General features: G+C 42.6%; 1 protein-coding gene across 1 annotated transcript in view; it reads right to left on the bottom strand.

Annotated features, from left to right (window-relative positions):
• sema6cb (semaphorin 6Cb) overlaps nt 1-15,850 on the bottom strand; it is a gene marked incomplete at its 5' end in the record, with an annotated part of 98,858 nt that overhangs the window by 22,859 nt on the left and 60,149 nt on the right. The window contains 3 exons of the mRNA XM_080472292.1: nt 594-752; nt 7,621-7,671; nt 8,143-8,201. Coding sequence (XP_080328418.1) covers nt 594-752; nt 7,621-7,671; nt 8,143-8,201 — 269 coding nt within the window. The remainder of the gene's footprint in view (nt 1-593; nt 753-7,620; nt 7,672-8,142; nt 8,202-15,850) is intronic.

The raw sequence follows: 15,850 nt of genomic DNA, 5'->3' as shown, positions 1-15,850 counted from the left end.
GGGTATGGGATTGATATCGACCGCGGCATTACGTGAAGCTACTGGTGGAAATTCTGCATCACATCACGTAACGGTGTGACTAATGAAGTGTATGGATCAGAAAATCAATTAGGAATGCTTTCCGCCTTTCAAGAAGAGATTGGTTTAGCTACAGAGTTAAATGTTAGTCAGCTAATGAAAGTGATATTTCACCCTGGAAGAACATTTGTGCACATTAGCATGCATACCACAACACAAGCTCTGGAATGTTCAGCTTGCACACGTCTGATTTTATCGTCATCGCAGGTTTGCAGTTGGTGAAAAAAATTTTGCAAATCTGCAACCTTGGAGGGAAAAAAAAATAAAAAATGGAGAAATGACCTGATTTGAATTGAGCTGCACCATTTGCTACTGAAATGCAGGTTATACTTTTTGTTGTGGGCATGCGAGCTGGAAACAGGAAGTTGTTGCACCAGAGTGAAACGTTCGTATTTCGGCGTTACTTTGGGAGTTAGTGTGGTTAGACGGATGCAGTCAGAGAGGCGTTTCGGGGCCCAACAGTGCAATCCCCTGCAGGTCAGAGGTCACTGCGGATGCACGTCCCTCCCCCTTACCCTCCATCTCCACACTGATTGGCTCCGAGTCAGGTGACCCTTGTTCCCCCATGGGGGGAGGGCGATCAGGACCTGTACCTCTTTCAGGGTCACCTGCCTCCTTTGGGAATGCCGCCCCATGATAGGTTGTGCTGGCGCTTGTTGTGGGTGTGGTCTTCCCTGTGGTTGTAGCGAAGGGGGAAGAGGAGGAGGAGGAGGAAGAGGAGGAGATCGAGAAGGAAGAGGAGGAGGAAGGGAGGGGGCAACAGAGTGAGTGATTAGTGAAAATGTGAATCAGCCACGGACAATCAACTTCAGAGAAATGAGGGTGAGTCCTGATTGGGGAGAACACCGTTACCTGTTAACACAAAAACTCTGCAATGATTGTGAGCAACATGATGAGCGCGCACACTCGTGCACACACGCGCACAAGTTATTTCAGTTAATTTCAGCAGAATACCTTGCCAGCTGCTTAAACCCACATGCAATTCCCTCAGCACACACACTGTGCTTCTGGCTTGTCAATATTTGCAGGAACATCCAGAACCCAGCGATCTCTTCTGCAAAACTACGATTATCTCCGTCAAAAATCACTCGCTCCAAACGAGAAGAAGAAAAAAGAAAAAAATAAGTCTCATTTCTGTTTGTGACTGAACAAATGCTGCTATTTAAGGAATGTAATATAATCTCAATCCACACAGAGTGCAGTCAAACCTTTGGAGAAACTTTTGTGTTTAGAAATTAACGTGCCTTCAAAGTAAAAGTCAAAATCTTCAAGATGCTGTTGTGAATGGGGGCTGCACGATATCAGGCAAACATTATCTTGTAGAGTGCAGTAACAAGAGGATTTGTGATTAAATGAAACATTTAAGTAAAAGATGACATGAGGAGCATGAATACATGGAAACATAACACAGTATGTATATCGTACTAACATTTTCCATTATAGCATGCAGCCCGTGATGTGATCAGTCTGGGAGACGTTCTTTCTGCGCAGTAAGGACCGAGCGGCGGAGCCACAGTTTCCCAGCTGGTCACTTCACTGAGAGACGCTGAATATGTGTTGGGATGTTTTTCCTCAAGTCTGTGTTTATGCAGGAGGTTTGCTGTTTGAGCTGCTGCATGATGTTTGGGAACATTCCAAAATGTACAGTTCTGTCCAAAGAAGCTTTGAGGTCAAAGGAGATGGTTCTATTTGAAGACATAACAGTGTGTGTGTGTGTGTGTGTGTGTGTGTGTGTGTGTGTGTGTGTGTGTGTGTGTGTGTGTGTGTGTGTGTGTGTGTGTGTGTGTGTGTGTGTGTGTGTGTGTGTGTGCTTGATATGAAAACAACAATCAAATCCACATGGTAAATAAACACTTGAACAAACGTTATTGAAAGCAAAATGACGTGAGATGACAGACCCGGGGGGGGGGTTGCATGTTTTCCCTTTGCACTTTTTTTCCTGGTTTCTTCCCAAAGTCCAAATGTCTTTTGAGGTTAATTGGTGACTCTGACGCTCAGTTTACACAACGTTTCAAGTGAAAACGCATCATTTTTGCAATTTTGTTTTAGAAAAGTTTTGCATTTACACCGCAACGTTTTTAAAACGATGGAACTGGTGTGTCAGGTCACAAGCTGTTGCTGTTGGTTGTTTCTGTAATGAAACCCCACAAACACGCAACAGAGAACGATACACTATAAACAGACAAGTATGTCCAGTATGGACAAGACGGTCAAGTTGGATTATTACTGTCGACTATAAATTCTATTAACATTGTCCATTGGTTTACTGAGCATGTGCAGAAGAACTATTTACTACCCTGAGTCCATAGAGATGGATTCAGTGGATTTTCGACTCCATCATGCAGAACGGGAGTATTTTCACAAAGTTCAACCCTGTGAGCCGTTTTCAAAAAGTTGCATTTTTAGTGTCTCAGAGCACCCAAAACACAAAGAAAGATTTCCGTTTTCACTTGAAAACAATGTCATGTGAATGAGTCCTGAATTACCTGTTAATAATAATAATGGATAAATAAATCAGGGCGGCACAGTAGTTGGCGTTCTCGCTTCATCCAGAGAAGGTGCTTGACTGTCCTCTGAAGCTGGTGAGCTTAATCGTTGACCCCAAATTGCCCCTCGGCGTGACAGAGTGTGTGGGGTTGTCTAAAAAAACTAGTGTAGACAATAGGTGGATTCTGTACCGTCTGCTAACTGGAACAGATTTAGTTGAAACATTCCCAGAATTGTGAGAGAATAAGTAACTTCAACACAGTCTTCTTACAACCTTGACTAACAAGCTCATCTTACAGACACACACTGCTATTCTTTTAACCTCAGACCACCATTAAAAGTCTTCCTCTGACAGTGTTTTCACAGATAAGTAGATACGATTACTTTCAGTCAGCCAAGTGCTGGCAGGCTCTTCTTCCCACCGCCTCACCTGAGCTCCACCGCCTCGGGACACAGCAGCAAATATTACAACAACCCGGTTTGGACCCACTTCAAATATGTGCCGAGACGCTCGCTGGGCGCTGGCTGCCACGGGCCCGGTATTATCAGACATATTTATCTTCATGACAGACTCCACATCTTGATTGCATGATTAGCCCTGTGTTGTCCTTGAGGTACGGCGAGCAGCACGCTGCGATTGGCTCGCGCCCGTGCACTAATAAGCCGGCCGTGACGTCAGCATCCCGCGGACTGGAGGAGAAGGGCGTCGTCTCTCTCGCCGCGAGCCTGTCGACAGTGTTCACTCTGAATGAGACGCCCTGTCAGCTCGCCATCTGCGCCGGGCAAATTAAAACCGTCCACCGGGGAGTGTTTGGCCCTGGCATTTCGGACAATAGCTCCACGTCTGCATCATTACTTTATTCATTTATCACAATTTGATTCTGCATGCAGTGTAAAAATACAAACAAAACAAAAACATTTGCGCGCGGTTTGCTTTTCACGAGCCGATTGTAGGTAATAAAGGAGTATTTACAAGCAGACACTCGTCTCGTTTGGCTGACGGGGGAAGTGGAAGAAAGAAAACGTTCCCGTCTTTGGTGTGTATTCAAACCGTGAACAGAGCCCCCATGTGACAGGAGCTTTGTTCGGCATATAGGGTGTTTCATTGTCTCGGAAAGCTGATAATTGATCTTCTGCACAGAGACTTAAGAGGCTTTTAGTGTGAATCAGCTTGAAAAAATAATGAAATAAATAAATATTTCAGGCACGCGCACACACACACAAAGACACACCAAACACACTGACTGAAGACTCCCAACAGCGCGGCGAAGCATCGGGGTGTTGAGAACCCTGTGGGATGAAGCGGTAGGGTGGCTCATCAAGTCTCGCCACCAGCTGAGTGGTAATTCCTCCAGCGGGGAGACTTTACAGCCGACTGCGGGACGGAGGGTCCGGCCCGAAGCTCCACGCACACAAAGCGCTCTCTGTTCAGAGGGAAAGACGCCAAGACGCAGGACGGATGGCTCTGCGGAGCCAAACATCTCCCCGCGTGATTGGCCGAGGGCAGACACTAATCGCCGACTCGGATCGGCCGCCGCCATTAGCTCCCCCCGTGTCCCAATTTGTCCAGTGATAAAAGGGATACGACTTTAAAAAAAAAAAAAAGTTGAGACGGGTGCGGATGAAAGTGAATGGGGTCCGGTCGGCGGCTATCTGATTGAAATGGACTAGTTTTGAATGTTGCTGTGATAGAAAATTGCTCCCAACGCCACCTCCTCAATCTTATCTGAGAGCCAGCCAGCTTCCAGGCGTTTCTATTTCTATTCCGGCCGAGCCGGGGGCCGAGCGGCGCGGCTGGTGGGGGAGTAATGGGACGTGACAGGGATGATGATCCTTCTTGATACAGGGCATTAGGCAGGCCGGCCGGCGCAGAGCTCCTGGTCCGTCAAGGCGGCGGCGCTTCAGACAATGACTTCAATGTTTAAGCTGTCGCACCGGCTGAGAGGCAGAAGAGGCTCCAACCATTCAACGGCCCCAGAAAAAGATCCTGGAACCACCCATGTTCATAAGTGGAGGAACATTTAACTCTGCAGGAGTATAGCTGGAAAAAAGCAATCCTCTATTCACAGTAAAAGAGACACTATGTAAGATGAACTAAGTTTTTTTTTTTTTTTTGGGGCATTATTTGATTATTTCTGAGCAGCTCCTCACTTTTCTTTAAGAAACTTATATGCAGAAGTGGACAAATAAATGCACTTATTAAAAGTGGAAACTAAGCAGCTACATGAGGAAGTAACAGCTTCTTTAAAGTGTCTCCATTAATTAAGTTTTAAGTTTCTGTAGTTCATCATCTTCTTGCTTGATGAGGCCATGTTGTGTCCTGGATTTGTCATGTGACTTCTGGATTGGGAAATGGAACCTTTTCAGACGGTACGTATGCCAATTTCATACTTTACTGGTGCATTTGTGTTTCTGAAAACTTTTCCCCATTTCATTGAAACACAAACATGTATTTTATCTTCACTGTTTTAAAATTTTGTGAAAACTTCAGATTTATGGGAAAAACATTGAAGCAGCTGGAGCCATGAAAGCTGAAGAAGGTGGTGAATTTAAGTGCGTAACACCACTTTAACACGACAACGTTTCGAGTGAAAAGACATCGCTTTTGTTTTTTTTGTCTTAGAAAAGTTTCGTGTTTACGCTGCAACATTTTTAAAAGAAAAACAGTTTAAACCGGAATGGCAGAAACGCTGAAAACCCAAAATGTTTCTTACTGTCCATCGACTGAGCATGTACTGGAGAACTATTTACTAGTACTACTATTACTCATTCTTTAACACCAATGCATCCTGTTGGTCCTCAAACGGAATTAAATGAAATATTGTGTATTTTTAAAGAATAAGAATTTTTTTTATTTATTTTTTTTAAATATGATTAAAGTTGATATATATATCGTGATCTGTGGTACTGCTCATGATGATGTTGGTGACAATAACACCAAAAAAATTACTCCGTGCCTTAAAAACACCATATTTCAAAAGCATGTTTTGCTTTTATGTTTGGGTACATTTAAACAGCTACTACTTTCACTTCAAGTTCAGTCGGTATTTTTGTGTGCCTGTACTTTTGCTTTCTCGGCTAATATCAGACTCCAGTCAAACAACAACAAAGTCACACGAAGCACGTTTTGTATCCCACAATACAACATGTTTGCGTCTGAAGCTTCCCTTTACAGATCAGATGATGATGAGAATAAAACTTTAAAGAACTTGCAGTGCAACGGCTGCGTCCCTTCATACATATTTATGACACTGATTGAAACAACAGAGGAGAATCGTCTCATATCTGTTATGTACGAAGAATCGTCTGCATTGCAAAACACTGGAGATTCGCATGTGAAGGTGGTCCCGCAGTTAAGACTGGAAAGAGATTTAAAATAGTCTTTATGATTTATGGATTTTTTTTTTTAGGTGTGGTACTTTTTATTTAACAGACTTTGAATTCTCGGTTTGTGTGATTTATCTGTGGTAACATCCGAACCCTGGTGTTCACCAAACAAACAAGATGTGACAGGTAGGTGTGTGCGTGTGTGTGTGTGTGTGTGTGTGTGTAACGGAGGGATTCCAGCTGATGTTTTCACTCCTTTATTGAATTTTATAAGCAATCCTGAGCTCTAAGCGGGTAGGAATACCACCCCGATGAGTCTCAGGAGTGCATTTAGCCGACACTCCGCTTTGTTTTTTGAGGTTATTAAATTTTAGCTTTGTAATATGAGTCATAAAAGCATTCAATAAGTTGTCTCTGCAAATCTTTTGTTTTGATGTTTAAAGGTCAGCGTGCAAAGTGAATCTGACAAATATTTGCTGTTTTTAAAGCTTTCAAGTTCCAATTCTTTATACCCACGCGACACAACCCGACTTCGGAATTGTTTTTCCCCTCGGCTGTCTCAGTGTTTGTGCTGTGATGAACCGTCTGGGTTTGTACAGTCCGAGTTGATCGTCCCCTTTGACCCCGAATCGGTTTGAGATGTAAAATCTCAATGATAAAAAAGAAAAAAGGAATATTAGGGGTTTATCTTCTTTTCTAATGCAGGTAGCAGACTTTCTGCTTTTCAACAAATCTTTAATGCAGGGGTGTCAAACGTGGGCCAGAACTGGCAGGATCCAATCCGGCCTGAAAACCCATTCAGCAAATTGTGGAAATTTAAAAAAAACTTAAATCTTAAGTGTGGGGGACAGAATGCAACACCGAGCTGAGATATCAGTGATGTTACCATGAAAGATGGCTCCCACGTAGTTATCAAACTAACCTTGAAGTCATGCTGTCAGGGTTAGTTTATAAAAACACCCACAATGCAACAGCTACGGGGAAGTATTATTTATCTTGATTTTTTTAGACATTTCATTGCACCAGGAGTTTTCATTAAAACTGGCTTTATATTGAGATTGTAATAATTTTCTGTAGTAATTGTTTGGTTTTTGTCAAACTATTGACATTTCATCACGTATACTCTGGAAAACAACAAAGAAAAACTTTAATGTTTAAAGTTAAAGGGCACTATGGGACTATTTTACAACTCAAAATAAAATTAGGCTGTATGTGGCTCCTGATTTTAAAATGGGTTTGACACTCTATTAAGGCTCCTATGCTGCAAATAACAAATCAGATTTATTACAGAGACTCCAGCAACGAATCCATAGCATTTTTCGCAATAGATAGTGGAACGTGAGTGATCAGTTTTCCTCCTTGTATGTATATAAATGTCATAAACAGGTTTACTTAAGTCTATAATGTCAAATTGAGTCTCTACGTTGAAGCTTCCCAGGATTGTGCATGCAGCACCACTTACCTCCCAGCAACTGAGCCGTTCAAAACATTTTCCAGTAAGTGTAACTGAAAAGCTTCTAAAAGACCCTACACTGAAAGTAATTGTTCCAAAACACACAATACCGTTCTAAAATTTTGCCAACGGCAATTTTTTTTAATCAACTACATCTTCAATAATAAGAAAAAGTGCCCGCTGGGTCGGTTCAGTTTCTGATTGATTCATCTGTAAATTCACAGCGAGGAAAAAAAAAAAAGACTAAAGTGAAGCAGGTAAATAAGTCCACTGACCATACGCCGAATCCAGCGCCGTGTTCTGCTTGCGAGTCGTAGCCAGAACGTCTGGAAAGCGGAAAGAGGAAAAACAACATGATCACTGCATTCGGTTTATTACTTGAACATTATTTCTTTTTCCTTTCTTGAGCTGCAGCTTGAAAAGGAGTGTCTAATTTGCCCCGTTTGTGATTCTCATCACACCGCAGACACAAAGCAGCTATAAACAACCCACTTTTCTTACATAAAAACACTTCTTATGAGCAAATGCTTAATTAACATGGAGAGATTGAGAGCAGTGTTCCAGCAGGGATTGTGAACGGGGGCGGACAAACTACTCAAGCTCCTTCAAGATGAACCGAGTCGCGGCCCGAGCTGAAATAAATACACCGTAATGCTCCATTATACTTCCTTCCAATCACTTGTGTCGGCGGCCATAAAGACCTGACAACAGTCGCAGGACTTATTTTATCTTGATTTTCTTTAACATTTTTATCATTGCTTATTATAACTAAGGGTAACTATATATGTGCGTCTCACCGTGGCAGGTGTCAGGATACTGATGGTAGCCGTTCTGCACGTCCTGTTCGAACCCAACTCTGAAAGAACAAAGAAAGATTCCGATCAGAACACTTGCGTCAATTCATTTCACAGAATGTCCGTTCCAAACACAGCACCTCTTCACAAAAATTGCTTCTGCACACGAGGACGCTTGGGGACGGGGAGGCGAGCGCACGGTACTGGCATGTGATTTGTTTTGTGTCTGGACGAGGTCGGAGTGTCTGCGGCTGCTGGGTGACCGGGCCTGAACAAGGGGGAGGCCAAACTGGCCCGCACTTCCATTCCACAAGGTTGTATGGCGTCAATTTCAAGGCGTTCAGCAGATTTCAGGAGTTAAGTCTGTGGTGAAAAACTTCCTTGTGTCCTCATTTTGCCTCAACCTTTCACCTTAAACAACACGTCCCAATTCAAAATCTGGACAGCTGTTAGGTTCTGTGAATATTTGAGTCTAGTACGCTACATATAAGAACCGCTTGATGGAAAAAGAACCTTGTTGTGGTGTTTATTTTCACTAATTGAAGATGAATAGAAAGGTTCTTTTTTATTGTCACGGTTAGGGTTACTACTATTACTGAGGTTAAGACAATACACACAAAAAACGATAGAACATGTGGACCAGAGATATGAACATTACAAAACATTCAAGCTATGAAAATCTATGAAAACATAATAGATATTTGGGATAACCAATGAGGAACTTCAAGGTAAATTCTTGAACAAACAATATAAGAGTGCTTAACTCACTATCAAACTTGCCAAACTGTCCTCATTTTGCCTCAACTCCACTCCCACGCTTCACTCAACTCTTGTGTTTCTTTCTACGTCCGGTGGCTGTCTGTTCTCAGCACTGCACGCTGTGTTTTAGTGTACTGCCGGTCAAATTGGTACCTGCAGTTTTCCTGCTCTGCAATGAATGCCTTAGCGTATGATTGTGGAACAGCCGTTTGAAAAGAAAAAAAAAAAGAGGAGAAAAGTCTCAAGAGGGAAAGTGTGCCGGTTGACTTCGACTGACACCAAAAGCTGTCATTTGCCACTGATATTTCCACGGAGACGTCGGCCGCGCTTGTACCACCTGCTGCCAATGACACAGGAACTATCTTGACGGCAAACTTTCTGCAGAAATAAGGAAAAATGAACTGAAAGTAAAAAAAAAAAAAAAAAAAAAAAAGCTTGATATCCAGGTCTTACTTGCCTAAAGCTGTTCAAAAAACAAAAAAAAAGATGTTTGCACATTTAAGGAAAGCACAGAGTGTTTTTGAAAACACATTTTACCAATTCACTGGCTTACCTGAGAATATAGAGACTGGGGAGTTTTTTTTAATTTTTTTATTATTATTTTGCAATGTTTAATTGGCTTTGTAATCACTGCATGATAAAATGCATTGGTTGGCTTTGTATCATCAGTGCCGTCGGTGTTTGGAGGCGTTCTGTGGCTTCAGTATTTTGTCTCAATAAGGAAGTCTCATGCTGTCACTCACTCCCATTTCTCTGCAAAGAGCAAACTTCATACTGGTGCATCATCAGATATCTGTAAATCTATACCAAACTCTAAAGGTGCAGTATGTAAAATATGATTAATTATAGTAAGACACCGAGGAATTCAGTTGGTCTTTTTTGAGATCTTTTGCATTTTTATTCGAAAGTTTATTTTTTGTTTGTTTGTTTTGTTTTGTTTTATCATCAATCTCCCAAACAGATTTTAGTCCAGGAGCCACACACATCCCAGTTTCATCTCAAGTGTGTTGGACCAGTAAAATAGTGCCATAATAGCCAATTTTAAAGTGTTCTTTTATTTTATTATCTTATTTTTTTTTAAAGGTGCAGAGAAGCTATACGTGATAAAAATGTCTATGTTTTCACAAAACCAAACAATTGCTGTGGAAAATGGCAATTGCAAAATAAAGCCACTTTTAATGAAACACCCTGGTGCAAAATGCACAAAGAAAACTTCTCCTATAGCTGCTGCATTATGGGTATTTTTTACAAACTTCCCCTGGGCCTTTTGTTTGAGACCCCTGGTCTGAACGCTCAAGCTGTTCTTCTTATGGCACATCTACGTGCACATGTGCATAAGAATCATTTACTACGGCACATGTACACTAGCAGCATTTCATAAAGGTTGAATTTCCCCCCATTTTAGAGCGTTAAAAAAAAAAAAAAGAACACCTTGGAAGCCGTTTTCACAAAATTTTGTTTTCAGTGTCTCCGAATTTTTCTTTTTCAAAAGTTTCGCGTTTTCACTTGAAAACCTTGCCGTGTCAACAAGGCCTGAGACTACCTGGTGTCTCTGAATTGACTGCTTGTCTCTCTATTGGTGAAATTAGGGTACAACCAGTTCCCATCATTGAGCAAACAGTCATCTTAAGCAATCACCAAACTTCATCTCACTTAGGAGTCTGTCCCCGAAAGATGTGTGTGCCAACAGTTTGAAAACCACTGCAACGATTCTGATCACTTCACTTGCTCCATCTCAAATCTACAACATGTCCTCGAATTGGAATCGACATGGGAAATAACAAAAAGGCTCTATTGCATCAAATACGTTCCTCCCACTGTGCATTTTCCGCCTGTCTGAACTTAAAGGTACGGAATCCAAATCCTGTTGGTTCACCTACTTCACAAGAAAGCCAAGCTGACAAATATTGATTTCCTGCCGCTCTGATGAAAATGTGCTGCCGATTGATACGCCGCTCGCGCCCGTGCCGACGCTCCATCTCCCACCTCCAGTCAATCAGAAATCAACGGCTCATCGGGACTCATCCGTCGGACGGTTGAGTAATGAGACTGAACCGACGCATGGTGGAGTGGAAGCGCTTCCCGCCTGGCAGAGCCTCGCTTCCACGCCAGCCAGCCTCCCACACTTTGTAATGAAGCAAATAAAACAGACACGGGCCGCTATAACGCACGAGCTCCAGCATAATGATCCACTGTCTCCCGAGAAACACTTTGTACAAGCATGCATGCGCGCCTACCCCATAACAAACCAATTAGTTCCTTATATAAGCTAAACACAAACATGCATCTCGCACATGCTTCACGCAAACACCCGACTTCCAGCATCCGTCTGCAATAAGCTGGCAAAACTCCTTGAAACAACACACGGCGGCTCAGCGCAGACACAAGGCAAACAACACAAAACACGTAATCCCAAACACAAACATACTTCTCGGCACCTGAGAGAGGCAATAACGTCTAAATTGGAGGTATAAACAAGTAAACATCGAGAAAGCAATAAGGCTAAAGTCGGTTAGGAGGGAAAGAAATGAGCTCAAAGAATTAATCACTTCAATTTCCTCACCGTGTGTTTAGGTGCCGGCAGGTTTCGGGTCTGTGTGATTCACATACACGCACACATGCACTAAATCACACGTCTCGCTACGACTGAGCGCCCCGACTTCCCTATAGTGACTTCCTATGTTGTCTGAGGGGGGGGGGGGGAGAGAGTGAAGAAAGCAGGTGATTAACAAATCAAAGAATAGCAGACTGATGCTCGGCGTTGTGAGGAGAATAAAGGAGCCTCGGCGAGAGAGAAGAGAAAAAGCCGCCGCTTTAGAAGACGTGTGTTTTTTTTTTCTTCAGCTTGAGAGCGGTTAGTGCTCGACTTTGAACAGCGAAGGCACGCAGAGTCGTGTGATACAACCACTGCAAAGTTTTCCTTCTTGATTTTAATCGCGGGGAGGAGTCGAGTTCTCTTTAACACAGATTGAGGCAGTTTGCAAAGTAACACCTTAAAGCTGAACTCCCAAGTAAAGTCGGGTCAAACTGAAATCCACAGTCCAACAATCAATCCCATACCAAGGATTTATTTATATTCAAACATGTAAAAAAAGAAATTGAAAAGCAAACTCTTTTTAATCCTACCCCTTTATAGCTTTATTGGTTTTTTTCTTAATTTACGTCACTTGTTTTTGACAATTTTATGACACGATGTTGTGTCCTACACCAAAACAATAAAAGCAGTGACGATTTATACAAACAGATTATTGCCCTTCCACCAATCAGCAATCTTTGACACGGTTTCCTTGGTGGTTTGGCCGGATTGGAGCCTCTTGCGGGCCGGTTTTGGCCCACAGGTCTGATGTTTGACATCCCTGTTTAAATAGATTTTTTATTCTTTTCATTCACGTTCTTGTGTTGCAGTCACATTGTGCTGCGAGGAAAATTTCCCTTTACACGTCGTAAAGCCGAGTCAAGTTTTGTTCACCACCCTTTCCACTTCAGCAGCCACGGATAGAAACTTCCTTTAGAAAGCTGCGAGTTTCCACTTTTGTTTTATGTGCAAACAGACAAAGGAGCGGTTTTACATGGTGAACTCAGAAAAACTTTTCTTCTCCAGCAGTTGATTGAAAATAGACTTAAACTTCTTAAACTCCGTTCACAAAACGGAGGTCAAATTCTGAAGTGGGTCAATAAGATGTGAAGTTCACACTGCGTGCTAAAGTAACCACAGCTTGTAGACTGAACGGCGTTAACTAGCAGGAAGTCGGGTCACCTTCATATTTGCCGAAGCACGGCAGACTTATCGGCTCTCTTCACCGTAACCGACCTTCGCTGGTGTTCGTGCACATGAATAAACAGCTGCGCACGAGGACCGTCGAGCAGGAATTCAATTCGCCTCGCTCGACTTTCCACACACCAGGAAGTGGGCCGCTTTTACCACAAACCCCCCCCCCCACTGCCCTCATGCTGCCATCTCAGAATTAATGGTACCGCTCTCGGTCGATCTGACACACCAAACTAAACGCCGTTTCAGCCCGTGAAGGTTATTTGCATCCTGCTGCTGGTGATGATACAAGAGCGCTGCACTTAATGACACATCGCCGATTACATTTAGCAGACCAGAGAAAAAAATACTTTTGGCCTTAGATTTTACTGAACGCAGTCGCAAACAACGTGTTGCACAGAGGTACTTAGCTCAGGTGAGTATGTGAATGGCAAATTAACACCTCCGGATGAGAATCCATGAATAAAACAAAAGGCCGGCTGAAAATAATCTGATCATGTCGAGCCACCATGACGACGCCGAGAACCGCAAGAAAACACACATGTTACTCCATCTGCGAAAAAAATAAAAAAATAATAATTTAAAAAATCTAAACTGCATGCCTGAAAAATGACTTGCTGGACTCCCACTGGTACCACTATCAGAACCACAACAACTATAACCACCATCGTGACCTGGACCATCAAGCTCCATGACAACACGTCAACCACTGTCAGGACTCATGATGGGACTGATCCGATCTAATGTCGGTATCGGGGCCGATACAGACGTAATTATTAGTTCTTGCACTTTAATTTCATATATTCAGTTTGAAAACTTTACAGTTGTTTCTGCAATAAGCCTATTATGCTATTCATTGTTGTTTATGACTCAATCTGTTGTTTTTTTTGGATGATGTCAATATTCATATTTTCTACAGTTCTTGCACTTTAATTAAAATATTTAATTTGAAAAGGTTACAGTTGTTGCTGCTCCTTGTTTGTATTCTGAAGACGACATAGTTCAAATAAATTTGTTTGGAAAACCTTTAAATTCAATTCCATTTTTGTAATTTTTTTTGGTGCTTTTTAAAACCTCACATATTATACCAACAACAATAACAATTGTTAAAAAAAAATTGAAGATAAATCAGTATCGGTACATATTTATTGGAATTGGAACTGAATAAAGTAGAACAGTGCATCCCTCGTCAGGACCATCTGGACTAATCACCAGCACTATCTGGTCTAAGACAACTACAAAAAATAATAATAAACATTAGAAATACAATAGGGATCCTTTGGGTCTCAGTCCCAAACTACAACCCCCACAAACAAACAAACAAACAAACAAACAAACAAACAAACAAACAAACGCTACAACCACCATTGCTACTTGGATTAGACTAAATGGACCACAAGTTCTCCTCCCTCCGCTCAGACCATGTCACTCATAGTCAGGACCACCTGGAACCATAGCCAGAAGTGCCTGGCCCAAGACCACGACCCTCTCATCCATCATCCAGACCACCTGATCCATCATCCATGACCAGGACTAGTCTACCTGGACCACCGCCATTATGAATCGTTGGGTACTTTAACCACCTTCACTCCCACCAAACACCAGGATCACTGGGACGATGACCAAAGCCGTCATACATCATTGTTATATATAGCAGAGCAGGCATTGAGCAGTGTATTTGTAAAGCTCACTATAATCACACTCCTGATCCTAATCACGTCTAGCCAGAGCATCAGTGAGGTGACAATCGCAGCGTATGGTGACAGCACCGTACAGACTGCAGTTATAACGTTGTCCTTGCTCTTAAAGCTGCTTTTTGCACAATTCATCCAAAGACCACAAGCAAAGTGGACGTTAAAATAGTTTCATTGTGTCAGAATTAGCCGTTTCTTGCTGCTGTCTGGAAATAAGAAATAAACATCAGCAGGCCACAAGTCTGAATTGAGTTACTCGTTTATTTATCCCACTGAACACAATGGAGATTATTTTGAGTCAAACCTGTTTTGAGTATAGTTCCTAGCAAATGGAAGATTGGCTGCACGCCGAGTTACGTTTGTCTTCAAAACTTATGTTTGTAGAAATGAACAAGTCTTTAAAAAAAGTTTTAATGTTACTGTTGGAAAACCATTACAAAGGGATCTTTGCACAATATGACCCTTTAAATGCCAATGATCGACTGAAAACCTTATTGATTTTGTTACAAAAGAGTTTATAAACAGACAAAACTGCCAGAAATGCTGAAAACACTGCAGTGTGCACGCCAGGCCAGTAGTTGGTGCTGTGTTCTTTCCAGTACAACAAACCATGCATGCACGCAGAGTACGAGCTAAACGTTCAAGCTCCTTCAAACTGTCGTAAAAGCCCACTCATTATTTGCTGTATGCAGATGATGGTGTAGTAAATGTACTTTATTAGAAAAATGCTGTTAAATCTAAAAGAGTGAGCTGCACAAGAATTGAAAGAAAAGATTGACCTGATGGGGGCAGGTTCTGTTTGGAGGGTTTCGAGGCTCATCCTCTTGTACCTTAAAAACTTGCTGCAAAGCCTGTTACTTTCCACTTTCCTTATTATTAAAGTCTAAAGAAACAAGACTTATTGGCGCATTACCAAATAACTCATTTGACAAACAGGAGCCTCGGGAAGCGTCTCTTCACGTCGACAATCCCAGGAATGTGTGTGTCTTGGCCGTCCGCTCGGCAGAGGTGTTTCGGCCTCGTCTGCACGGCTGACCTGCTTTTTCTCTTTCAGGATCTGCGTCCAGCCTCTGTCCTTGGCCGTCTTCCGTTTTGGCTCGGACGACAGTGATTATGTCAAATGCATTATGGATGACACGTGAACTAAAACACCCCGAAACGGCACAAAAAGACTGAACCGTCCAGCCTCCCAATCTTTCAAGGCGAGAGACATAAAGAGGGCTGCGAATTCTCTCTGCTCACGCTCCTCCCTCCCTCCCGACCATCCTGTGGATCCGCCACAAATCAGTCATTAAAATTTATGCCACCTCTGGATGAGAACGGACTGGAGGGACGGGGGGAAAAAAAGCAGAGAGAGACTGATAGCCCATGAATAGAGTGATGTGAGTGAGGAGACACAGAGAGAGCGGAGGAAGTCCCAGGAGGTGGACGACTTTTGAGCTGCTTCATCTCAAACGCCGGTCAGGCTCTTTCTGCTGGCGCCCGACTC

This window comes from Lipophrys pholis (assembly GCF_963383615.2).
Source record: "Lipophrys pholis genome assembly, chromosome: 9".
Classification (NCBI taxonomy): domain Eukaryota; kingdom Metazoa; phylum Chordata; class Actinopteri; order Blenniiformes; family Blenniidae; genus Lipophrys; species Lipophrys pholis.
The sequence above is the reverse complement of the archived record's forward strand: the minus strand, read 5'-3'. Positions and strand labels throughout refer to the sequence as shown.